The 27,905-nt window shown below is 35.8% G+C and overlaps 1 protein-coding gene across 2 annotated transcripts; it reads left to right on the top strand.

The window, feature by feature from the left end:
• The first annotated feature begins 1,758 nt into the window (after positions 1–1,758).
• Positions 1,759–8,359, top strand: LOC110860230 (vascular endothelial growth factor receptor 3). Of its 2 annotated transcripts, XM_035860148.1 has the most exons (13): positions 1,759–2,024; positions 2,874–3,108; positions 3,185–3,402; positions 3,469–3,543; positions 3,604–3,766; positions 3,837–4,076; positions 4,145–4,300; positions 6,191–6,484; positions 6,567–6,836; positions 6,945–7,199; positions 7,262–7,593; positions 7,651–7,862; positions 7,936–8,359. In XM_035860148.1, exons 1-13 carry the CDS (start codon positions 1,803–1,805, stop codon positions 8,039–8,041), a joined length of 2,778 nt encoding a protein of 925 aa, XP_035716041.1. In that variant the 5' UTR covers positions 1,759–1,802; the 3' UTR covers positions 8,042–8,359. The 2 variants fall into 2 exon arrangements, with proteins under 2 accessions (XP_035716041.1, XP_021964977.2); XM_022109285.2 differs by lacking the exons at positions 1,759–2,024; positions 2,874–3,108 and having other exon boundaries at positions 3,247–3,402; positions 3,473–3,543.
• Positions 8,360–27,905: the final 19,546 nt, after the last annotated feature.

Genomic DNA, 27,905 nt, shown 5'->3' with positions numbered 1-27,905 from the left:
CCGAAAACTCGCAATCTATCTAATCTCGCACATTTCTAGCATACTGGTTTTGCTTCGATTTTCTGTCAGGTTGCCACTCTAGCGGAAGCAAACTCGTTTGCTATAATTCAGTAGCAAATCGCTACCAAACCGGTCATATATAGACACCGCGCGGTAGCGATTTGGGTGAGTATTTTGCTGTGAGTGTACCTTGTGCTGTGAGTGTACGAATGTAAGTGTAAGCATAAATATTATTTAAGATATATATATACCATCTAATAGTGTTTTTTTCGGCTTCTAACGATTTTCGAGTTATATAGGTTAAAATTTGCGTAAAAATGAGTAGATCAAGAATCCGTAATAAAATGGGGGGGGGGGGTGCTCCAGCAGTTTTCGAGATACAAGCCAAAATGTGCGAATTTTTTGCAAATTTTGAGTTTTGTCTCATATTCGTCCAAATTCGGTTAAATATGACTGGAAATAATTTTAAAAATTATTTTGGGCTAGAATTTGCCCACTGCCTCGATTTCGGACCCCACTTTTCGAATTTGCGGAATTTTGCAAAATAATCGCATTTTGCATATTAGTTTTCCACGATCGAATTATGGATTTCTTTATACAATTTGAGGTTATCCGTAGGTTCTCAAGGTTGAATGGAATCGTTGGAAACAATTTGTTACTTATGTCGAATTTTGTAATCAGCAGCGAAGGTTGCTAATTACGCATCGCCTTGAGAAACAATTAATTCATATAATGATGGGTAACTCGAAATTTTATTAAAAATTTGAAATTTTGTTAATAATTCAAAAAGGTTGTTAATTACGCGTCGCCTTGAAAATTAAAAATTAGTTAGAATTTTCCTGACATACGCTCATCAGATATAGATATTTATAAGTTTGATTAAAAAACACTATTAGATGGTATATATCTACCTTAAAAATTTGAAATATTGTTGAGAATTCAAAATTTTGTTAATAATTCAAAAAGGTTGTTAATTACGCATCGCCTTGTTTATTAAACGATGACATACTGTTGGAATACTTCGGGTCAGTATTTGGTTTCTTATAATTGGTAATTTATACATGCATGCATCAAATTCCAATGAATTAGCACCGTCACACGTTTCCACATTGTTCAATAAAACTCTATTTATGTAGCAATAATTTTTGTACAACCCAACTTTTAAGCCATATTTGCGTAAGTTTATAAAATGGATGTAACTAAACTATTTGTTTTTATCATACTGGTGAAATTCAATGCTACAGGAAAACCACAATCTACACACTACACAATCAATAGCAATAGAGAGGTAGAGATTTTTTGGATTTTTCCTTATACTTTACTGTGGCTACAGTACAGTACAAAAATTAGTACAAAATTTCAAAGAGGTAGAGAATTTCAATTATTTTGTACTATAAAAAATTTGATTGTAAAATTCCGCGAAGAGAAATTGAGACAATTCAACTCATGATGAACCAAATAAATTTAATCCAGGCGTCAGGGGAAGGAGAGAATTTTACCCACCACCACTTGATTTCCAGAGTAAAATACAAACTGAGCCCGTGTTTCAATTCGTCTCCTGTAGACTGTAGAATCAGTACAAAAAGCTGATGACGTCATCATCTTGAGTCCACAGTACAGTCTACAGTCGAAGTACAAGTTATCTCTACCTCTCTAATAGCAATAACTGTACCCACAAACCGTTCTTTCTGTTACGTCCTGTTGATTTCATATGCCCTCTTATTTTCAATTAGTTTCCCCTTGGAATATTTACGGAATATAAACTTCAAACTTGTCCTGCCTAAACCTTCCCTCTTTTCGAAATGCAGTTAATTTTTCCCTTAAAATTCATCTGCCTCACACTAACTGTGACACTGGGTCACAACAATTTTACTGTCATCACAACCTCCGAGTTTAAATCTTGTCACGACTGTCCTTGGGTTCGCAGATTTAATAGTGAGCAACTAACCAGCAATAACAAACCTCTACTGCAATTTTCTTGCCGGGCGAATTATTCCATTGATTGGGAATTTCATTATGATGAGGTAACCCCCGTAATATTTGTTTACTGTCACTTTAATCAGTAATAAGTATTACTCGACAGTGACTAAATTAATGTTACTGCACCCCCACGGTAATCATCAGAGTCCGGTTATGTATGTATTTTAAACTTTTTTAATAACAGCCCGATTGAATTGAAACTTTGGGATCTTGTTTGTGGTCGGGCATAGGTCACACGGTCAAAAAAATGTTTTCACATATTTCGAGGTTTTCATACATATAAATATGTTGTAACATATTTCGGCGATTTTGCCAAAAATGTGCATTTTTTGATACACATAAATATGTTTTTACATATTTCGGCGATTTTATCGAAAATATATATTTTTTGGCACACATAAATATGTTTTTACATATTTCAGCAATTTTCCAAAAATATATATTCTTTTAGAAAAACCTCAGAAATTCACAATGCATAAATAATTCCGACCATCGTTTGAATAGGACACCAGGTCGTGTGGAAATGCTACACTTTCAAATGTAAAAGCCTTTTTTGGCATTTTTACCGTCAAATAAGTTTAATTTAAAGCAGTTTAACGAGAATCAAAAAAATGTTTTTTGTACATATTTTGGCGATTTGATTAAACATTTTACGTACATATTTAGGGGTTTTTAAGAACATATTTATCCGCACTCTGGTAATCATGTTCTACATACACGTGTTACCGAGATTGAATTTCTTGCTAACCTGCTTCATACATAATAACTGCAACGGATGGCTAAAACATATATGCTACCAAAGAGAATAAACTTTTCACCATTCCGTACTCTATTTACTCGATGATGAGAGTAAATGCAAAAAAAAATACTGTGTAAATTTATTTGCCTTGCAGAACGACCAGGTCGAAGTTCAATTGAGGACAATGGATTATAAAAGGGAAGTTCAATCCTTCACAAATATTTCTAGTTACTCCTATAGAACAAATGTCATTATCCAGTATCCCTATCGACTCCAATTTTTTCCAAACTTTACCTGTTTCTCCACTCAAAATCATACCAAGCTCACTCGACTTGTGGTCCATGGCACTAACGAGTATTTTGAAATTACTGCCGCCTCAACGTCAAATGGTGATACGTATGCGTACAACTTTTGCAAAACTATTCAAACTTGTGAGTACTAAACGGGTATTCTTATTTTTTTTAGATTACTACAAATCACATTTTCCTCAAGATTCCTGTCCAGCGTATACATATTTTGCGGTTTCGGCTGCAATTCCGCACGAGGATAATATGGGGCCGTGCTATAGCTGTTTTTTGTATGCAAATGCAACCAGACAGGATTTGAATTACCAACTCATTCCTCTTAAACATAATTGTGAAAAGTATGCATTGTGTCAGAGTTTATGGCCTTACGAACTACAAGTGGGTGTCGTTGTTTTTTTATTTTTCTTAAAGCAATAGAATATAATTTTTGATCCTTATTTCTAGATAGGCTGCATGTCCATCTTTGATGGTGGTTTTGAACCACCGTGCGGAACCGGTGTTCAAGAAATTTTCTGCTTTGTGAGTATAAACTGTGTACTAGAAATATAAGTAAGTACTGGAGTTTTTTTAATTTCTCAGACGTCGGACAACAAAAAATGTGTTGCGTCCAATGATATGAAGCCATTTGTCATTTCATGTCAAAATACTATTCAAAGCGGAGTAGTACAGGCGACATTTGGGTTTTATGGGATTCGAAGTATGGAGCAGTATCTCTGGGATAATTCAACACGTCCCCGAATTTGTATATGTTACTTACCTTGTAATTTTATTAATTCCGTCACCATTATTAAAATTGACTAAAGAACTGCCAGATTTCAGCTTAGACCCTGCCGACCAGGAAATGGTTGACGATATGGTTGAACTGGTCCAACAAAATTATACAAGCGAAACCTTTGTTGGGCAACCTGTGGAATTTCGGTGCAGGGTGACCTCGATCTATTGCGGTTATCCGTTGTGGATAAGTATTACTTATGAAGAAGGAGAAACACTTTATTCGGAACTGCTGTATAATTCCAACAACAACCCCAAACTTGGGACAATTCATAACATCAGTGTGTAATTTCACACAATTAGATTATCCGTATCCGCTTACTGATCTAATGTCCAATTGATCCCACAGCTTCCCCGCACTATCCAGGAAATATTGGATGGTATTACGAAACCCTATACGAATTTGTGGTTCTAAAATCTGGCCAGTTCACAACCAGCTGTCATTGCCCCATATTTAATTCATCAGGATGGATTAACGCCACAGAAACTGTGATTGCTCAGGATGGTGAGAAAGTATGTGGTGCAAGTTAGCCGTGGCCGAGATGCAATTTAGCCGTGGCCGTAGCCGATGCAAGTTAGCCGTGGCCGTGGCCGAGATGCAAGTTGGCCGTGGCCGTGGCCGAGCCTAAAATTTCACCTTACCCCAAAAATTTCATTTTACCCCAAAAATTTCACTTTACCCCAAAAATTTCACTTTACCCCAAAAATTTCACTTTACCCCAAAAATTTCATTTTACCCCAAAAATTTCATTTACCCCAAAAATTTCATTTCAAGCACGTTTTTGCAAGGCGGGAGGGGTTTCATGCTTTGGGTTTGATTTTGCCCTTCTGGACCCCGGCTTTTTTTGAGACTCTTGGAGTATTTTGAGATTTTGTAGGTGAGATGAGATTATGCCCCATAGTGGGGTATTGTTCGTATTTAAGCGAGCGAAGCGAGCAGGTTAGGTTAAAGTTGGCGAAAAGCGTGACATGCCTACCAAATATAACCTAGCTATGCTGCCTTGAACTGCTTCCTAGATATTCCCAGATATTCTGGTAGAATATCGAATTTCAAGCACGTTTTTGCAAGGCGGGAGGGTTTTTAGGCTCTTTTTGAGGCTATTGGCGTATTTTGAGATTTTGAGCCACGTAGCACTGCTAGGTAGCATTGCTGGGTAGCACTGCTAGGTAGCATTGCTAGGTAGCATTGCTAGGTAGCATTGCTAGGTAGCATTGCTAGGTAGCATTGCTAGGTAGCATTGCTAGGTAGCATTGCTAGGTAGCATTGCTAGGTAGCATTGCTAGGTAGCATTGCTAGGTAGCATTGCTATGTAGCACTGCTAGGAAGCATTTGTAGGAAACATTTCTGGGATGCATGTCTGGGAAGCATTTCTAGGATGCATGTCTAGGAAGCAGTTCAAGGTAGCATAGCTAGGTTAAATTTGGTTGGCATGTCACGCTTTCCGCCAACTTTAACCTAACCTACTCGCTTCGCTCGCTTAAATACGAACAATACCCCACTATGGGGCATAATCTCATCTCACCTACAAAATCTCAAAATACCCCAAAAGTCTCAAAAACAGCCGGGCTCCAGAAGGGCAAAATCAAACCAAAAAGCATGAAACCCCTCCCGCCTTACAAAAACGTGCTTGAAATTCTTTATTTTATCAGAATATCTAGAAATCTCATTTTGCCCCAAAAATATCAAAATACCCCAAAAAATTTCCCGCCTCGGGGGAAAGTGAGACAAAGTCTTAGAATTCTCTGAAACGTCCAAAAATGCAATAAAAATTTCAAACTTTGACCCGCCATAACTTTTGAACGGAGCGTTTCCGCGCATTCGGACTTCGATATTCTTGTTCCGCTCGTTGAACTGAACAAAATGACGTATCACTCGCCCACATAACGATCCCCTGCTATTCTAAAGTATACCCTGAAAGGAAAAATTTCGGGTAAAGTGAAATTTTTGGGGTAAAGTGAAAATTTTGGGGTAAAGTGAAATTTTTGGGGTAAAATGAAATTTTTGGGGTAAAGTGAAATTTTTGGGGTAAAATGAAATTTTTGGGGTAAACTGAAGTTTTTGGGGTAAACTGAAATTTTTGGGGTAAACTGAAATTTTTGGGGTAAAATGAAATTTTTGGGGTAAACTGAAATTTTTGGGGTAAACTGAAATTTTTGGGGTAAACTGAAATTTTTGGGGTAAACTGAAATTTTCGGCTCGGCCACGGCCACGGCCAACTTGCACCTCGGCCACGGCCACGGCTAACTTGCATCTCGGCCACGGCCACGGCTAACTTGCATCGGCCACGGCCACGGCTAAATTGCATCTCGGCCACGGCTAACTTGCACCACATTGAGAAAGTTACGTCAGTTACAAATACTGAATAACATATGGAACGATTTTCTGAATTCATAGTTGAAAGCCTAGAAATCCTATCTTTGTCGCAAGATAGCTCCAAACCCTTTAGAGTAGGAGATCGAAACGGATCCCTAGAATGCAGGTTCAAAGGCCGTCCAATATCCAATATACGCTGGGAAATTGATGGGAAACCATTGCCGAAAGGAATATACATCGAAATATTTTTTAAATCTGAAAATAAGAGCGTTTTACGTATGCCAGAAGTGTATAATACTATGGCAAGCCGTTACACGTGTAAGGTGGAGTCCATATTTGAGGAAGCAGAAGCCCAATTTAGTTTGCAAGTCCGAGGTAATTTCCCATACATACAGTAGTTGCTTTTTCGAGTAGTTGCTTTTTCGTGGTATTAAATGGCTGGGTTACCCGCTTGTAGAGAACATTGCATCTACGTGGCTTACTGTGGGAGTTAGTGTACTAATAGGACTAACCGTAATTTCTGGTTTGGTAACTTTACACTTGTGGAGGATTAACAAGTATAAGGAAGCTTTGATAAGAAATTTGACAGAGTCTGAGATAAAAGAGTTTAAAGATGGGAATCCTAACTGCCTGGGGGAAAATGGGAATTCCGAATTTGCAAACGCCGGGATTCAAATGCAGCCGTACGAAGAAAGATTTGAAATATCCATGGATGACATTGAACTCGGTTTGTGCATGCATTTTCTCAAACAATCAATTCTTTATGTATATGTTTAGAGTAAGGATTAATACACTAAATGTATGAGTTAATTTTTAATTTGTGTACTCCTCCCAGATTACACCACTATCCTGGGTGCCGGAGCGTTTGGAATGGTTGTGAAAGGAATGTGGATAAACGGATGTCACGATTATCAAAATATTTGCAACTATTCTAATTCAAACCCTGCCGTGGCAGTTAAAATGGTGAAACCGGATGTAGAAGTACAATATTTTAAAGCCCTTTTGTCAGAAATAAAAATAATGGCTTATCTTGGAGATCATAAGCATCTCGTAAAATTTTATGGCGCAAGCACAGAAAATATTCAAAATCGTAAGATTTCCTGATATTGCGTATCCTTAATTTTTAAATTTATTTATTCATTTTGTTTATAGGAAAAGTTTACATTATTGTGGAATTATGCTCCATGGGTAGTTTGGAATCATATTTGAGAAATGTCGAAAATCGACAAAACTTTACTAATCTTGTAAAATATGGAAAACTCGTAAAGGAGAAGATAGAGTTAACTCCATTTTCCACACGCACATTATTTATGTGGAGTTCTGAAATTGCTCGAGGATTGGAGTATGTCCATGCGAAGAACGTTGTCCATGGCGATTTGGCGATAAGGAACGTTCTCTTGACCCAAACCTTGACTGCCAAAATATCCGACTTTGGACTTTCCAGACAGTTGGCGAATTCTTCGAACTACGTCAAAAAGTCACACGTAAAATTTCTGTTTTTTTTAACTAAAGATAAGCTCGGACTTTATATTCTTATTTAGGTACCTCTCCCTTGGCGCCACATGTCACCAGAGGCACTACAGGATAGAAACTTTTCAACAAGTTCAGACATTTGGGCGCTTGGGGTTACTTTGTGGGAAATATTCGAGCTAGGCCATATACCTTATCCCGGTGAGACTTGGGGACACCCTTTCCTATGCAGGATTATATCTGGAGAGAGATTGATAAAGCCAAAATATGCTACAAATGAACTGTAAGAAGCAAGTGGAAATGACTATTTAAAATAAATCCAAATCGAAAAAAATAAGGTCGAAATTCCGTTTCAGGTACGAATTCATGTTGTACTGTTGGGAATTACAGCCAGAACAGAGACCACGGGCTGATTCTCTCACGATACTTATGAACGAATTTGACACAGTCAAGGACAATTAATAGTATTTTATCCGTTTCGTCATGTATCCGACCTATAAAAGTCTAACCTGTACGGTGGACATTATATATTTCAAAATTCACACTTTGCTTCATAGGTCCATATTCGTAAGAGGCGGTCAGCAAATCGACTGCTCACTTAAAATTAAGCTTACCAATGACTAGGTCTGTATAAATAAAGTGTTTAATAAACAGCGTTTATTGAACCATTGATACATATTGTACATATATAGTGATTCCATATATACGCTGACAATACGTGTTAAAAAATGTTACTCTACCATCTAATAAGTATTAAATCCAAAAGCGGTTGAATTTTAACCTGTCGTGTTGATTTCTTAATTATACAATATTTCCAGCATTTTAAACTTTCTGACTGGTTGTTTCCTGTGTATTTCTAAAGTCACTAATTTGGAACAAACCAGTTGGTCTCATATTGTATTCCAAACGTGAGCCTAAGATATCAAATGCGTATGTACGTAGTTGAAACTAATGTACTCTCTTACTAATTCTAAGAGACACCTAGGAAGAAATGCAATAAAACAAATCTGATATGACCATAATATGACGTATAGGCGAATATGATAATTGTGTCATGCATAGCTGACATATACACTAATTTATTTTATTTATTACTTATCCGATATTTGCTACATATGTACTTAGAACGGAACATAATTAATTATAGGGTTCCATCAAAGTTTAAACTTTCCATACAAAATATTCTCATAAATTTCATTCTGCATTGGAACATATTTTCTATGTTGTAAAACATAGAGTGAATTAAATTTAATTAATTAAATTTATTTATTATTATTTTTATTTATTATTATTTAATTAAATTTATTTTATTTAATTCATTAAATTTAAATTAAATCCTGCCCTCCGTAATTCAAGTTTTTAGCAGTTTAAATTTGAATTATTTACCGATTATTTCAGGCGTTTTAAACTTTAAAACTGCCTGAAATAATTAATAAATTCAATTAGTATAAATAATTGTGAGGATCCCATATTAGGTTTAACTACCTATCGTTTCTCATCATACGGACGAACACTGGTCTCGCGTATTGTGGATAGCGGGCCAATTCCTCGTGAAGATCCGCAATATTTAGTTCCTCATTATCGAAATCATCCCACATTTCCCATCCATCCAGGAATATTTACCCCAAACGCGGCCACACCTTTATTTTCTCCCATAGTTTTTCCAACTCCTTGAGATGTTTTCTCCTAACAAGAAAATAAAAATTTGTATTGACAAATATCACCAGGTACATATTTACATACATATTTAAGGTTGATATAAGATTTTCTCATTAATAGGTTCAAACCCTATGCAATTGTCTAAAAAAATTTAATTTTCACTAACAAAATTATCCCTACCTATTTGAATCTCTTGAACCTATCAAGAACTTTTTCGTATAATCTTTAATAATTTTTACTAAAAAAATAACTTGCCACTATTCGAGGGAACACATCAAAATTGTCCACCACTCATTTGAAGCCTCAGTCCCAAGATTTTAAGTTAGTTTTCAAGTCTACATATGTCTAACCAAACCAGTTCAGCCATTTCATAAATTAACGAGGCAATTTAGTAATACTAGATCTCAATCATACATATATTTATGTTTCAAGTCTATCCGACCTTTTACACACCCATATATCTAAACGATGCGCCTGTCCTATCGTTCAAGTAGACATATCCATATTTATCCATCGTAAAAGTGTCACCCGTTCATAACTATTTGTCCCCAAGTTTTTTCACACCCTTCACCATATTCGTCTTAGTTTGTGTACCATCCGTACATCCGCAGTAGTCCCGAATTGGAATAGATTTCATAATTTTACCCAACAGCTCACCAGCTTCTCCTTTCGAGGCGTGTTGAACTAGTCCTGTCGCCGGATCACGGACCAATTCTCTATCGGTGGATACACGAGCAAAGAAAAATAGCAGGAAAGGATAAAGGTAGATTGGTAAGTGACCCGCAGCTCCGACCTGACCTTCCGCATTCACTACACTCTTAGCAAAACGGTATTGAAAAAAATTAGCGGTATTGATATGTGACTCTACCGCTTTGGTATTAAACGGTTGTACCACCCTGGTATAGATTCGGTAATGAAATAATACTAAGTGGTAATCATTTTATTACTACGTAGTATTAAATTTTGTACCATATGGTATTAATTTTTTAAATTTATTACCAAATCAATACCAAGGCGGTAGAGTCACATATCAATACCGCCTTTACTGGTTTTCTTAAGAGTGTACGGTACACTGTTAAAAATCTGGTAGAGTCACATAGATACTCCGTGTTGGTATTGATTTGGTAACAACTTCCTACCGGATTGGTAGTAACTTGTTCCTGAGTGGTAAAGTTTTCATTACCGCAACATTACTGAACGGTAATTCCCGTTATTACCGATGCCGGTAGAGTCACATATGTACTCCGGCCGGTAATGATTTAATACCAGTTTTCTAAGAGTGTATACATTCACAATTTGCACCTTATATGTAACGTGTACGGCTCATTTAATTAAAAAAGTTAGAGGTTACCTGCATAAAATTAAACACTTATAAATCTAAATTGAAGTACTACCGAGTGGTATAGATATACCTATGACTATCTGAGTTGGTGTTGAACCGTTATACAATGCTGGTATAAATTCGGTATTAAAAGAAGACTCTACAATAATAATTTTACTACTACCGGGTATTGAATTATAAAGCCATGTAGCATTGATCTAATAAAATATCAATACCACGCGGTAGAGTCATAAACCTATACCGTGGATTATTGACTTTGTTTAGAGTGAGCGTTGTTAAAAAAATTACTAAAATTATGGTGTTCACAAAATTTTCACAAAATCATTAAACTTAATAATTTAAAATTGTTACTAAAAAATAAATCTTTTGGTCACCATAGTGGTCACCAATTATAGTCATATTTAGCATTCCCAAAGTCCACTTACTCGTTCCAAAATTACCCTGAGTAGATCCGTATAATTCTTTAATCTTGATTTTATCAAATCTCTCCACAAAAGGTTTCCATACAACTGAATTCGGTCCATTAGCATAAAATGTGTGCACCTTCTGTAACTTATCTTCCCTGGTTTCAGGCTGATTCAACAGATATCTACGCGTACAATTCAAAAATTCAAATCAATATGGAAAATATTTTCTTGTATGTTTTTTTACCGTACGGTTTCGCTTAAATATTGACAACACGTCACTAAGGTTGGAATATTTTCCAAAACATCACCGGAATCTAGACATTCTGTTATTGCTGTAAATCAATTATCATAAAAACTTATACAATAATCAATTACAAAATTGCTCCTAAAATTAATTGTTCCTTAAAATAATAGAACAATAATTGTAACCTATGTATCTTGTTAAAATAAAGTCAAGGCGTATAATAAATATTATTTTTCACAGGCTTTACAATACCTGAAGTTAATTCTTCTCCAAAAATTAGGCCCTTGCAATTTGAAACTAGCTTCATTGTTCGCATTTCTTTTTAGGTTTCCATCCAAATATAACTGGGCAAACTGAAACACTCGATCGAGTAGGGAGAAAATACCGTCGAGTATGAGTAATATCAAAGTTGCCGAGTTGGCCGAGTACAATCGAGTACTCGTTATATCCCTTGTAATGTCGAAATTATTTGGTCTGATGAAAAAAATATGTATCTCAAATACTTATATAAATGTGTTAAATTTTCACAATTATCTTTGCAAGTTTTTTCTCAAAAAAATATATTTATTAAATCGTAAGACAAGTATCGTATTAAGCCCTCTTCACACCAAGATTTGGATGCAACACGAAACTAGTGGCATCGATGTCCGTGGCAGAAAATTTGGGAATTGTTCACACGGCTGAATTTTCTGACACCGATAAATGTGCAATTTCTATGAGACTAAATACTGCTCAGCACAGCGCGGAGGGCAAGCTGAGACGGGACAAGCCAATCAGCACACCTGGTTTTTAGCCCGAGCCAGGGCTTATGTACCCGTTATGTCTGTCTGTCCGTCCGTCCGTCCGTCTGTCTTCGCGATAACTCTTTTTAAACTCAACCGATCGACTTGAAATTTTTACCACATCTATATCTACCCAAAAGATAAATCAAGTTCGAAGATGAGCAAAATCGGCCCAGTGGTTGACCGGAGGGGGTCATAGGAGTGGGTGGGGTATTTTGCACCTAAATTTCAAAATTGTCGTAGAAAGCTGAAATTTGGTACATAGATAACTAATGGTTTATAATGAAAAGATATGAAGTGAATTTGCGAAAATTTTTATCTGGAGGGACCCTATGGGGTCACCCAAACTGATTTTTCAAAATCGTTCAATTAAGCCGAAATTTGGTATGGAAGTCGATAACAGCTTATAATGAGAGTTTATGATATACAATTTTGAAAATTTTGACCCAGAGGTACCCTATGGGGTGACCCCCACCGATTTTTGAAAATCGTCATATCGAGCTGAAATTTGGTACAGAGGGTGTAAATGGGTCCTAATAGAAGATTATGAGTTAAAATTAGAAAATTTTCATCCGGAGGGACCCTATGAGGTGACCGCCACCGATTTTCAAAAATTAATATGAAAAACCGAAATTTCAAACAGATCCCCAGTGCTTTCTTATAAAATATTTTGAAGTTAATTAATGCAAGAATTAGTGAAAAACTGTAGCATTGCAGATAATTTTATGGAAAATAGTGACAAACATGGTTTTACAAATCAATCCTGGCTCGGGCTGAGCAAAGCTGTACTGATAGGTTTTTCTGCTGCAGCTCTGTCAATTCATTTTTCTAATTGGAAAAACTGCTGCACCGACATCGTGGAAAAGATGAAAAAATCTCAGGGCACGCTGGTTTATACTTCACACTACTGATTTGCCTGCATGCCACTGATGTCGGTGCCATCCAAATCTTGGTCTAAAGAGGGCTTTAGGCGAACGGATTTCTTGGTTGATCAACAGGAGGCGTCAACCAATTTTATTAGAATTGTCAGGTTTATTTGCGCCATGAATTTATACATATTCATCACATGAATTACGCTAAAGAACCCTGATTTCTCTCGACTGAGAATGCATATGTACATAAATAATCTTTTTTCATTTATCTCCTTGCGTCCTATTTATAAATTTCCATAATGATTCCTACAATATTAATTTATTCTTCAATGCTTGAATATTTATTACAACAGTGCCGCTTTAAATTTTATAATTGTAATTCCAATAAGCAAATATGTATGCAAATAAATCTACATTGGCATGTCTTAAAATTTGTACTAAAATTATGAGTAAGGTTTTTCTTTTCGAGCTAAATTCACAATCATGCTCAACCCCACCATTCTAATGAATTACCAAATACATATGAGCATAAATATATTCAACTAACCCCCGCCCCGCAATTTTATGTACGTCACTCAACCTTTGCATCCCTCATCGGCCCACCGATTAATGGTTTCTTTTACCCTGTAGAAATTATTGTACAACGGAGGCTCATCTTCAATCATAAACCTGCCCGCCATATCCGAACCCCTTTGAAGGTGACATTCCAAAGATTGCTGACAAACTTCCCATAAATTATAGGAGTTAGGTAAAAATTTTCGGTCTTCAATTTTTTAAATACAAACGATTCATAGGGAGGACGATGTCTGCAATTCCCTTTCCCATCGAGTGGAACATCCGGATAGGTGTATTCAGGCCCTGCAGGGGCGACAGAGTTGTTGTATGACTTCCAGAATGCGTCGGACGCAATTGCCATAATTTTAATCATCTTGTTTGTTTTCTGAGACCATTTGATCCTGGGTTCGGTTGCGGTGTATACACTGTTAAAAATCTGGTAGAGTCACATAGATACTCCGTGCTGGTATTGACTTGGTAATAAACTTATTACCGGACTGTAGTAGCTTGTTCCTGAGTGGTAAATTTTTCATTACCACGACATTACTGAACCCGTTATTACCGATGCCGGTAGAGTCACATATGTACACCGGCCGGTAATGATTTAATACCAGTTCTCTAAGAGTGTAGTAACGCTGTGAGGCTGGACTCGTACTCATCTCTCCCGCCGTACGTGCTGTCAACGTTTTCCACGGCGGCGAGAAACGTGTCTTTGTTCGAGGTGGTTAACTCATAGCGATAGCAATGGGTGGCATTTTCGTTGTGGTTTTCAACAGTCGGATAATCTCCAAAGGTTGCTAAATGCAGTTTCGCGGTTGGATCTTCCTTTAGTATCTTGTCAACAATGAGTTGAGGCTGCACACGTATCAGACTGACGCTAGCCTTATGTGGCATAAATTAAAATCGATGTTTTAATTCTCTACCTATTACATACATACCCACCGGTCTATTGATTGATTGATGCTTTATTCTAGAGTCTTTAACGTTCACAGTCATGCAACCATGCTCTTTCACGATTAATACGAAAAAATAGCAACTCTTCATATAACTATATCTCAATTAATACCATCTAAACAAAACTTATCGTATATGTACAGACTATAAATACTTGTCGAAAAATAGAAATGAGTCGTGAACGGTCTTCTTGAAGGAGTCATAGGACAATTTGTTAAATTTTAAATTTCTAGGCAGGCCGTTCCTGAGTTTAATTGTACCATGTCGAACAGGTTTGCAATGGATTCGAGAATTAAAATTGTCCACCTTAATAATGGAACAGCTGTCCCAGAAACTTTATAGCATCCCTTTATCCATCTTTTAAAATCGGTCGACAACTTGATTCAATTATAACTACTTAAGTGAAACTGGTTTCCGAATAATATTATCCTGAACGGTATTGAAACGGTCATATAAAAAAATCCAGAACTAATTTCGTCATATTTATAAAGGTAATGCTATTGGTGTTTACCGGGTAGAAGGATTTACATTGGTGACTCAACCCCTTAATACGGAAGTTGTAGTGGCACCATTGGATTATTTAGAGGCTAGGAGTTTTAGCTATTAATAAGTTATTGGTTTTATACTAGGGCTAACAAATCCGGATACTCCGAATTCGAAAAATCCGGATTTTTCGGATTTCGAAGTATTCGAAATCCGGATTTCATTTGGAGACGAATCCGGATTTCCCTAACTTAAAGTTTCATATTTACTTACGATGTAAATTTACAAATCTTTGCTAAAAGTGTGGATTAAAAGAAATTAAGCATACTATTCATTCGAAATATAGTTTGTTTACCATATCCGACATCAAACTCACTTTTTTGAAATTTAACATTTATTAAGTTCATGAACTGTGAAATATGCCCAGAAATTTCAAACATGGTCAGAAAGTTTTAGAAAACATTAGAACTTCTAAAAACAATACAATTTAATAATTTAACTGTCTGACATCTATCTGATTCGTTCAAATATCAAAGAAATAATAATAACAAAAAATAATTCAAATCCGGATTTAAATCCTGATTTGGATCTCTTGAAAAACGGATAATCCGAAATCCGGATTTGAAAATTCTGAGCGGATTTGTCAGCCCTAGTTTATACATATGTAATTGGTTTTCAATTCTTTTAATGTTCTACTTTTTCTTGAAATAAACTTTAAGGTTCTCACCGACAATGAAAATATTTGTTAGAGTTATACTAAAATAAATTCTATTGTGTATTTTATTCGTTGTCTTGTCGCATTTGAAAATGGGTAAATATGTTAATAAAATTAACTTACATGTTTAATAGCTGAAAATTAAATTTTTACACATGTCGAAAAGTCTTAGCGAAACGATGCAACTGGCGACGAGTCTTTTGTTTATTTGTGCGCGCATAAATCCTTTCATACTTGTTTATCCAGTTCCTGTTCATCCTGTTTGCCCTGTTTATCCAGTTCGAACGCATCCTAGAACGCCGGTTAGAATGGTTTGTTTTGTTATTAATTAAATCGTTAAGACATTGAAGGCACGAGTCCCTTGAAATTCTTGGTTTTGCGTCCCTTCTTTTTTTGTAATATGTTCTGGCTAGATTACGAGTTTCTTCTTTTGCACCTTAATTTAAACAAATGTAATAATTAAATTGTGTTAAGAACTGTGTTATTTACATTATGAAAAACGGTGGTAACAGAGGTCGGCAGAAATATGTATTAGAGATTACAGGTATAACATTAGTGATGACAAATTTGGAGTAAAGATAAAGTCTCCACCGACCTCTTGGTGGCATAACTTACAATGCGAAGGTGTTAGCGGCTAACCTCAGAATTCGACCGGACCAATTTTATTTGGTAGTGCAGGTCATCCTGACCTACGTTTGGTTTTGCACTTTTCTGAATGCGCGAGTTTGACCGCGTGGCGGGATTTTTTAAACATTTTTCAGCCAAAACCTCCGGTTTTCAAAACGCTTTAACTTTTCGAATTTTGGCGCGATTTCAAAAAATCCAAAACATGTATTCTTAGAATTACGTACTTGAATTTCTAAAAATACATTTTCAAAATTTTTTGAATTTTCAAAAAATTTTGCTGAGATTTTAATTTTTGGAAATTCAAAAGTTGACAAAAACATTTAAAAATTTGACAATTTTGAAAATGTATTTTTAGAAATTCAAGTACGTAATTCTAAGAATACATGTTTTGGATTTTTTGAAATCGCGCCAAAATTCGTAAAGTTAAAGCGTTTTGAAAACCCGAGGTTTTGGCTGAAAAATGTTTAAAAAATCCCGCCACGCGGTCAAACTCGCGCATTCAGAAAAGTACAAAACCCAACGTTGGTCAGGATGACCTGCACTACTAAATAAAATTGGTCCGGTCGAATTCTGAGGTTAGCCGCTAACACCTTCGCATTGTTAGAGGAGATTTAAATTGTCTTACCTCTGTTAGAATCTAGTTTTTCTCGCTTTTTCTCTTTCCCCCTTAAACCTTCTGTTAACCCGTATAATGCTTCACAATCCGGACATTTATTTGCATCAAAAATGTTTTTTTCACCCTAAAAAATCATAGGCGATAAAAAATAATGAAAACAATATATTTCCAGTTATGCACCTCAAAGATATCCTCGTAAACTTTAATGTTAATTTTTTCAGGCAGTTGGTAAACTGCATCTCCGGTTTCACTTGAACTCAATTTATTATGTAAACCTTTCAATCTTTTTGTAACGGTATTCCCTTTTTTGTCAATGTAGCCAACATCCACGTGTTCAATACCCTCAGCAATTGTGGCAGGGACGGCATCTCTACACAGTTTGCACATAGGCTTGTTTATTCCGAGAACAAATTTATCCCCTGTTCCCTGAGCTGATTTGATTACATTGATCAACTGTGCTTCTGCGTGTGCGCCTCGACTCTGGTCTCTATTTTCTGGCTTACGGTCTTGATTGACGAACCTAATTTTTCCCTTAAATTCGGACATTTCCTGTGTGTGAATATTTAATCATTGAGAGATGTTTAATCTATACAACTTGTTCATGAATCATTTTAATGATTACGAACTTCATGCCCACGTTTAGTTGGTATTGGAAAGATTAATTTCAGTTCAACGTTAATACATAGGTCTGGGCCGGGATTTAGTTTTAAGTCTTTCCGGGACCAACTGAACGTGTACAGAAGGTACATTTGTCCCTTAGTTATAAACATACATATGCGGAATTTATAACTTTTGTGGCGATGGCCATATCAACTACGTCCAATCCGAAATCCGCGTATTTATTTCTATTTGTGGTCTTTGAGAAGATGGAAGCAGAGATGTAGATATTGCCTTGGATTTCTGTTATGGCAACGGTAGTAAATTCCCATGATATTTTTTTTGTTGTACCATCACGTAAAGTTCGTACATCCTCGACATTATGTGTCTCTGAAGTTCTGGCGTAGTAAAGTTCAAACGCAATATCTCTAGAAAGTTGTGCCGCAACTTCTGAGGTAAGGAACGGATTCACGTGGGACAGCTTTTGATTTTTTTCTTTCGTTCTTGCCAAGGAGTCCTGTTATCCATGTTTTTTTTTAATTTGAAACGAAAGATTTATCAGAGAGCGGCGTTCTCGCGAATCTCATTTCGATTAGATATGTGTGAAATGTTGTAAGTCAAAATCGCAATCACCGTTTAATGTTACAACATTTATAAAATTCTGTATTTATGTCTACAAAATTAGATTGATTGAAGGATTTTTGTTTAAAAAATTATATGTCTTCAATGTGATGCCTGTTTTAGTTGTAATTTTTTAGAGAAATACTTCCTCCTAGCTTTGTAAATATTGAATTGTTTAAATTTGTGAAAATTAAACATTACCACATAAATGTTGAAGGCGACAATGTCGTTTTAATTCAAATCTTACACACGGAGTAAGATGAGACTAGCCAGCGGATACGCACTCACCCATTCCATTTTAAGATTTCAAGTTCGGGAATCTTACCTTGGGCAGAAACAAAAACTATCAGTACAGCTTCGCGGAGCCCGACCCCGGGATTATTTATTACGAAATGGTTAACACTATGTGTGAACTGACTTCATATTATCAGTTTGTATTATCTTTGGAACCATCAGTTTAAAATTTAATTTTCTCAGTTTAAGGAGAAATTAATTTTCTGCACAATCATGTACTTTCGACATTGTGAAATTATGTGTCAATGCCACCATTTATATATAGTACCGAATGAGTGAATTTTATTAAAGTGTGCAGTTTATCTTTTGATAAAGTTCTCGATTGAATTACACGAGTTTTGTTTACGAGTAGAATTATTTATCAAGTTAAACATGTACCCGCCTTGTCCGTCTCTTCATTTCACTTCATATACATTCATCATGACCCATTACCAACGTACCAAATTTCAGTTCGATCGGACGAGTTTGAAAAATCGGTATGGATGACCCGCTAGGGTCTGTCCAGATGAAAATTTTGCCCATTTCACTTCATATTATTTCATTAGAAACGATTAGCCATACTCATGCCAAGTTTCAGTTCGATCGGACGAGTTTGAAAAATCGGTATGGATGACCCGCTAGGGTCTGTCCAGAGTAAAATTTTTCCAATTTCACTTCATAATCTTGCATTAGTGTCCAGTAGTAACCTACATACCGAATTTCAGCCTTCTACGACTCTTTTTAAAATTCATCACCATGACCCCCACTGACCAAAATGACCCCCAAATTTTCTACCAAACATTGCATACTATTAGAGGAATAAACTGTAAAAATATGAGCACTGGATAATGCATATTAATTTAGTTATGACCAATCTCAAAATTATCTTTTCATTTTGAGACGCACCGTATGTTAAAAGTGCAATTTTAGCACATATGCACTAATTCCAAAACCTAAGCTTTGAAATGAGTCACAAATATCATGAAATCGTTCTTTCCATGGGCTACATTAATGCATGGAACTTGACTCGGAATATTTACAAAGAACTTGCCAGCAGTAGATCACGTTTCATTTTATGATCTCCTTTTTTCCTCTCTTAAAGATGGTCGAGAACGTTTTCTTTCTTCCCTGCATGAGTACATATGCACTTTGTTTTATCACAAGGGGTCGTACATAGAGCATGAAGTCTATTTTCGGGAAACTTTGACCCCTACCCACCCGGCGTGACCTATGTACATACACGGCCAATTTTATAATTAACATGGACAGGATGGGATGCCTTGACCTCTACCCCCTCCCCACGTATGTATTACATTCTTTCTGCACAATCCACAATTAGGTATGGATTCTGTCAAATGCCAAGCACCATTGGAAAGGACAAGGATCATGAATAATTCCAGGATCTGCGGCCTATTAGTTTTACACACTCTTAGAAAACTGGTATTAAATCATTACCGGCCAGAGTACATATGTGACTCTACCGGCATCGGTAATATCGGGAATTACCGTTCTGTAATGTTGCGGTAATGAAAACTTTACCACTCAGGAACAAGTTACTACCAATCCGGAAGGAAGTTGTTACCAAATCAATACCAGCACGGAGTATCTATGTGACTCTACCAGATTTTTAACAGTGCAAACTTGCTCAAACTTAAATATTTCGAGCTATCTGAAAACTTTGTCGTTTTGTGTATGTATATTACAATGAAAAAGTAAACAGTCAATTGATTTATGATGGAAAAGTTAAAACTAATAAATAAATATTATGCAAGGTTAAATATTTTAATTCGGTTTTTAATTCAATTTTATTTCAAATTTCATTAGAATGTCTATATAGGTAACGCATAGAATTTTTGTACTTTACAGAAAATCAAAAAGTTTCAAGTTCATGGAATTGTCCACCCTATTTCCACCAGGTGGTAAAAATGAAGATAAATTTAGAAACCGTTACACTTAAAAGAGGTAAAAATGAAACGGATGATAGTGAAAAATTCCTTTCTGAAAATGAATGTCATGGTTTTTTTAACTTGCTGATATTTGCACCAAAGTTCTGCAGAAAGACATTTTATGCTTTGATACTTTTTACATTAATTTAGAAATAAATACACAACTTCGAAAAATAATCGCACACTCAAAACAAAAATTTGTCAAATCAACACCGCCGGTGTCAAGATATGACTTAACTGCTTTGGTTAAAATGCTATATCCGAGGTATGATGATTTTGATACCGGTAACTATCATGCTATGCCCCGACGGAAAAATTTCATTACCACTCGGAATCACAATTTTAACCAAGGCAGTTAAGTCATATCTTGACACCGGCGGTGTTGATTTAACAAATTTTTGTTTTGAGTGCAGTTATTATAAAGCGAACTCTGGACTTTGTTTCCACAAAGGTTTGATGATTTAAAAATTTTACCACAGACTTAAATAATGGAACCCTCACGCCACGTTTTAGAAACACCTTTCTCTACGCTAATTTTGGCTAATTTCTCCAAGGCAGAAATTGGTTAGCTTTAGTCATCTTTGACCGAAATAAAACAATACCCCTCACCTGGATACGGACAACTTTGATTCCGATTTCAAATTTAGGCACCCGACCTTGTTGAGCAAAAACCACCCGGTTCACAAACAAAAGATGTCTCCACTTCGTTTATGTACGGTGCGTGAAACGATTTAGCTTAGGAGTCTTACAAAAAATGGTCCTTAACTTAAAAAATCGTAGAAATTCGTAAAAAATCTCAGTAAATCACGAAAAAAAATCGTAGAAAATCTTATTAATTCGATTTTAATACGTTATGAAATTGTGGAATTATTTGTAAAGCCCTGTAATCATATTTTATAAAATTTGAGAACAACGACTACCCGTGGGTATTGTTTGAAATTTGCTTCTCAAAACCCAGCAAAAACCCATCACCCCCAAAACCCGGGGAACCATACCCTGGATAAAACAAGGGGTCAGGTTTCGTAAAAATCGTAAGGGTAGTAAAATGTGATTTTCAACGACAAAATCTTACGATGCTTCCAAAATCTCGTAAGCGTCGTAAGTTATTTTACGATGCGAAGAATACTAACAATGCACTTGTCAGACATATTTCTCTAGGATCTTCTTCAAACCAGCACTAAAATATCAAGGAACTAAGCACAAACAACAATTGGTGTGATACTTGAGCTCTTCTGCAGAATTCGCGAAGTTATGAAGGTTTTAAGTTGACAAAAATGCGCATTTTCACCTTGCGAAACTATACGGAGTTCACCTCTCTGCTTTCAGATTTTCTCCTGCGCTCCTCTTCGCCAGGTCATCCGTTTTCACATGTCGTTCAAAATTGAGTTTATTAATTTACCAACCAAGTTCTCATCCATTTTTCATCTCACGGATGGCGAGGAATCTACTCAGGGTCGGGCTGCAAGAAGTTGTTGCGCCAAAAATGATAAGATCTCGGGTAACGAAGATCGAAACTAAAATATTTCCTTGCATGTCCATCTCGTTTTGTCGGTGCCAAATTGAGTTAAGTAATCATATCGAACGAAATGTGTTTCATCTCAACAAATGTGAAATTGCGACAGGGAAAGCACAGAATGAAAATGGCATCTTGGCCGAAAAATAGTATCTTTGACGACCCTAGAACGTTTGAAAGTAGGTGGTATGTAACTAATGTTCTAAAAGTTATGATTTCGTGCCAACCACTAAACACGATTTCAAACCAATTCGACAAATGTGTTTGTTTTACTTATGCAGCGAAATTTCTGCACACTCTTAGAAAACTGGTATTGAATTAGCACTGATCGGAATACAGATTCATAAATATGTATATATGATTATATCGGCATTGTAATAACGAGAATCACGGTATAGAAGTGGTAATGGTTGTGAAAAGTCTACCACTCAGAAACAAACGATTACCAAATTGGTAATACCAATCCGTTATGAGGTTATTGATACAAGTACGAAATATATAGTATTGATGACAATTTCTTGAACTTATTTTGACCAATTTTTTAAAAACTATATAAATGTTTCATTCACGTCTAACAAATACAGTTTGAGAATAATGGTACCTAAATATGTACAAAAAACCCACTCTGGCCTCATGTTATGGTGTATCGTTTTTGGTCCGGTGCATCAAAAATTCGGAAAAAATGGCGATCCGACAAATGTGCGAAGGCATTTGTGCAAACGATAAATGTGCAGTCGGATAAATGTACACCAAATTTTCAAATAATTAGTATAATGTATCTCAAATATAATTTGATTGATTGATTGATTGATTGATTTAACCCTTTTTTCGGCCTCCTCGGGCATATGATGGAGCAAATTTTTACAAAGGCAGTAAATGATTCGCAAAGAATTAAAATAAGATGAGTAATTAGATTGACATTCATTAAATCTGATAGTATCTCAAATATAATTTAATAAATAGGTTGTTTTTGTGTAGTAAAGCGAACATATAATGTCAGGAGGCCCAACAAGGTGACCAATACGATCCAGATTAGTTTTCAAAAACTCATAAAAAGCTCAAATTCTGTACAAAATATGAATTGCGAAAGTTAGAATGTTACACAGTAGATATTATCTACTGCGCCAAATTGTAATTAAATTAACACTCTGCATTGCATCAACAGCTTCTAAATATGAGAGAACTCATGCCAAAACAAGATAAATTTTTAAGGAATTTTTTAAATCTTTTATGAGATATTATGGCTTGATTTGCCTGATTAAATTAGAGATACATTGTAACAATTGTTAGCAAATTGCCTGCACATTTATTGGTTGCACATTTGTCGTTTACAAACTTGTCTCTGCACATTTTTAACCCCATCGAAAAAATTAGGTTCACATCATTTTTCACATCTAAACTTATTTCACCAAAATGAACTGCATACCAATATATATGTATGTACTCCACTAAACGTTCAATTTTTGTACAATAGAGAGGTGGAGATAACTTGTACTTCGACAGTAGACTGTACTGTGGACTCAAGATGATGACGTCATCAGCTTTTTGTACTAATTCTACAGTCTACAGTAAACGAATTGAAACACGTGCTCAGTTTGTATTTTACTCTGGAAATCAAGTGGTGGTGGGTAAAATTCTCTCCTTCCCCTGGCGCCTGGATTAAATTTATTGGGTTCATCATGAGTTGAATTGTCTCAATTTCTCTTCGCGGAATTTTACAATCAAATTTTCTAGAGTACAAAATAATTGAAATTCTCTACCTCTTTGAAATTTTGTACTAATTTTTGTACTGTACTGTAGCCACAGTAAAGTACAAGCAAAAATCCAAAAAATCTCTACCTCTCTATTATAGTCGTGTCTGTATTCGGCGCACTTACGTGTGTGCAAAATAATCATGCATTTAAACAAGCAACCAGAAACACATTTGAATAAATATGTAAGAAAACTGATTATTCCCATCTAATTACTGGCTGTTATTTACCGAGGAAATTATTACAAATGATTGCACGACCGTGATAATAAGACTGCTTCATTACTTAAATATGCCCGAAATTTTTATGGCGCATTCATCACATGCTGCTACATCATAAATTACAATTTTGTGTCGCCCAGGTCTTATAATGCAAGTCTTTCACGTGTAAAACTCAGATCTCAATGGGGTCAATTTTATGTTGTCCAACATAAAATATAAGCAAACCCGTATATTTGAATTTTTCATAGTGTCCTAATTTGAGGCGAATTTTAAACTGTTTCTCAGCCAAACTGTTTTTTCAGATTCCTCAAATTTTCGAATTTTAGCACGAATCCAAAAATTCGAAAACACGTGTCGTCAGAATGACATACTTGACTTAATATGATAAAATAATGATAAAGCATCCCACTGTCTTTAAATTTCAATTTCAGAACTTTTTTCCCGTTTTAGAAAATCATTTAAACTACAATTTTTAACTTGACTTACTTGACGAGCGAATCAAGGGGTTCGACTTGCCCCGAAAGACACCCGGGGATGATTTGCTCGACAAGTTCGAAACCTTTAAAAACCCGGGCAACAATCTCGCCACGGATGTCTGGGGGAATAGTAGGGGGTACAAAGAGATCGAGTATAATGGCTTGGTCACCGGTAAGTTTTGTCACATCGGGAAGGACAAGTTTTTCGATCGGGTGTTATCAAATTATGTTCAGGGACATGGGTATGAAGAGATTTTGACCTGGCTAAATTGGGCGAGGCAGGCGGGGATTGTTAAATTTTGGCGGGATGGGCGGGACTATACTGACACCAGAAAGAACTTGAAGGAGCATTACCTTCGGTGGAAGAAGGTCGGGTTGACCAAGGGGAAGTGGGCGAGGGGCAGGGTGAAGGTGGATTGGGAAGGAATGGGGCTAAATGAGAAAGTGGCGCAGTTGTTTGGTATTTGTGGGGTGATTCTGGTCACGGGTGGGGTAGCATTTGTGGTAGAAAGGTTACGAACTGTGACTTATGTTCAAAACGTATAAATTACTATACTCGTTATCCATAATATGGATAACGAGCATATATAGAAGGAGTATATTATACTCCTTCTATAATCCAAACTTTTAAATATTATTCTAGTTTTTGTTTAAATTAATGCCAATCATTTATGCAAATGTGATTAATTTACTGGATTAGCTATGACTATGCTCCAGGTTTTATTGAAGGGTTGAACTCAAATTTAAACATCATTAGAATAAGCTGTGGAATTTCTCCAAAGCAATAAATTGTGATTTACCTTGCACTGGCTTACAAAAAATGCCGTCCAACTAGAATTTCATTTCCATACTTCATTTACCTATTCACATATATATTTTTGACATGGAAAGGGAAATGTGTGTTTTTTTAGAAATACTTGATACCTGTTACCGTGAAAATAATCTCTATCATGAGTTATGACCTGGCTACACTACCGTCGTAACATTCTAGAGTTTACTGGTAATATGGGAAAATGCTTAAGGTCAGCTACATGTGTAACTCGCAACCAACTCAGAGTTTATTCTAGAGTTTTACTAGTAAAATTTCACTAGTAAAACTCAAGAGTTCAGTGTTTTACTACGAATTCCAGCTACACTGCGACGCTCCTTCAGTGTAAAACATTGAAGAAATTTCTTATTTACTGACGAGAGTCCACTTATTTTTTCAAACAGTAATTCCTCGTCCTCATTTAATTTATGAGAACATTAACGAGCTAATTATGGTTAAATCCATGTCGCAAATTGGGTTCAACTCTTTCTCGACAATCGACAGTTTTATTTTAAACTAAATTATTATTTTTAAATGAATTTTTAAAAGTCCCACCTCTGAGAAATAACTCTGAGATTTGGTACGCTGAAAATTACAACGGTACAAAATCAAATGTCCTGCAAAATACATAGGAGAGACCGAAAGAGACTTTAAAACAAGAATATCTGAACATGAAAATGCCATTAGAAATGAAACAACAACAATTTCACCCGTCGCGAAACACATGTTTGAACAAAATCATCAATTAGACCCAAATTCCCACACGCTCATACTTAAAGAACCCAGGAAATTCTACAGGAAATTCAAAGAAAGCTTATTCATCAGAAGTTTAAAAAAAGAAGAAAAGATGAATATATCAAAAGGAATGCCCATCAACTCTATCTGGTCTACAACACTGACTAATTTTTTAATGTATCCATGAATATTATGTCATTGAAATTTCCAAAAATCCAAACAACGTTGTAGTATTTCCTTTCTTCATTTTCAAACTAATTTGTGCCTGATGATGATCTGCTGAAAGCGGTCGAAAACTCGCAATTTCCAATAAAACATCAAATTAAAATATCCTCAAAGAGTACCGTCCAAACCCATTTAAATAAAAATATTATTAGTGTTTGAAGTTGATCGAAAATTTAGATGCTTAAATTTGGCGCCACGCCACGGCGCCAAATACAAGTTTGGCACGGCAATATGAATGCATCCTTCATTTAGGGTCCTAGTAGATCCAAAAAAAAATTATGGGCACTCTGGACTCAAACGACAGGGTGTCACTTGTTAGATATTATGAGACCAAAACCAACTTACCCCATTTTAGGTAAGAATAAAAGGCCAAATTAAAAATAGCGGTAAGCCCCACAGCTGGCGGCGCCGAGAGTTTTATCCAATATTGGATATGAATAAAATAGACCATCGGCGGGGTACGACTGCATGGATCTCTGAACCTATTAAAACAAATTGATTATTGGAATTTTCTAATTTTCCTACAAATTATCAAATGTTTCGCATTAGCTACTCCTCACAGCACTTGACTTCATGACTAAAAGGTGACCCATTTAGACTTAAATAACATAGCAAGATTAGTTTTTTGATGAAAAATTGGAATATCAATTTTGAATTCCATCCAATTCGCTGTAATCAAAATGTACCTATCTACTGGCAGGTGAACTACATGCAAAATTCATTTTCTTGTGTAAACCTCCACAAATAGTCCTGGTTATGTTCTTAACAAAAGTCAAACAAAATTAAGCAAAACCATGGGTTTTGATTGCACTTTTATTGCTAATCAATACTTTCTACAAATTTACTCCATCACAACAAATAAATATAAAAAATTCATGATATTATATTGTTTCAAGTCGATAAACTCATAGGAATACAGCATTAAGAGAATACCAGAGTCACATGAATATCCCGGCATTTTGAATTAACTAGTGGAGATGTATGTGGTATAATTAGCCGCAGGTATTGAAGTTTTACCATTTCGATATACCAAATTTTTACGGAAATGTTCAACTTTAACCAGAGACTCGCATCTTTCAACTGTCGCATATCTTAGAGTGCATTTCTATTGAAATGTATTTGTCTATAGTTAATTATAAGTCATTTCGGAATATAATGTTTTATTCCAATCTTGTTAGTTGCATTTAAAGCACTCGATCATTACAATGTTTGACGAATTTAGCGTCTTTCATATTCGTCGCTTTGTCCACGTCATACAGCGGAGCACGTTTAAAGAAGCGTATTGTTTTTCGTGTAGTGAGAAAACAAAACGGGCAAGCCCTCTAAGAAATGAGCGGCAATATCGTCTTTTTCAAATAATCTATGCCTCCTTCACCTTCCCTATCTTACCGATTTCAATTTGTCAAAGTGTCATGGTTACCATGGAGGAAGGTCAACATGCCAAACTCACAATGATCCTGGCTTACACCTTCACACTGTTCATATGGACATTTGTACCATACACATGGGTATTATCGAGGTATTCTGGAATTTCAAAATTCATACACGTATTAGAGGCTACATCAAATATGGACAAACAATTTACAGGTGTGCAAATCTACATAATTTAGTTATAGTAACATTATTTAAGATTTTTGATAACCCTTAAACCCAAACAGATACAGTCTGCACGAAAGGCTACACGTTCGAGGCCGACATTCACTCCGAAGTTTTGGAAATAGCCACCTGGACTAAATATACATACTTCTGGCTGGATTATTTTATGCCATTAATAGCTTTGTTTGCTTCATTGTCTGAGTCAAACCCAATCTTCAGCATTGTCGTTAGAATCCGTCGTTACTTAATGTCAGGTCCAGTACATGTGATATATCACTATGTGGGCCTAATTATTGTCGGATTATTCA

This window comes from Folsomia candida, unplaced genomic scaffold, assembly GCF_002217175.1.
Source record: "Folsomia candida strain VU population unplaced genomic scaffold, ASM221717v1 Fcan01_Sc030, whole genome shotgun sequence".
Lineage (NCBI taxonomy): Eukaryota > Metazoa > Arthropoda > Collembola > Entomobryomorpha > Isotomidae > Folsomia > Folsomia candida.
The sequence above is the reverse complement of the archived record's forward strand: the minus strand, read 5'-3'. Positions and strand labels throughout refer to the sequence as shown.

Excerpts from the sequence above, each read along its gene's own strand:
- LOC110860230 (XM_035860148.1), top strand. The coding sequence starts at position 1,803 with ATGCAGTTAATTTTTCCCTTAAAATTCATCTGCCTCACACTAACTGTG. Across the intron at positions 6,485-6,566 it reads ATTTAGTTTGCAAGTCCGAG|AGAACATTGCATCTACGTGG; the intron begins GTAATTTCCCAT and ends ACCCGCTTGTAG. Across the intron at positions 7,863-7,935 it reads AAATATGCTACAAATGAACT|GTACGAATTCATGTTGTACT; the intron begins GTAAGAAGCAAG and ends ATTCCGTTTCAG.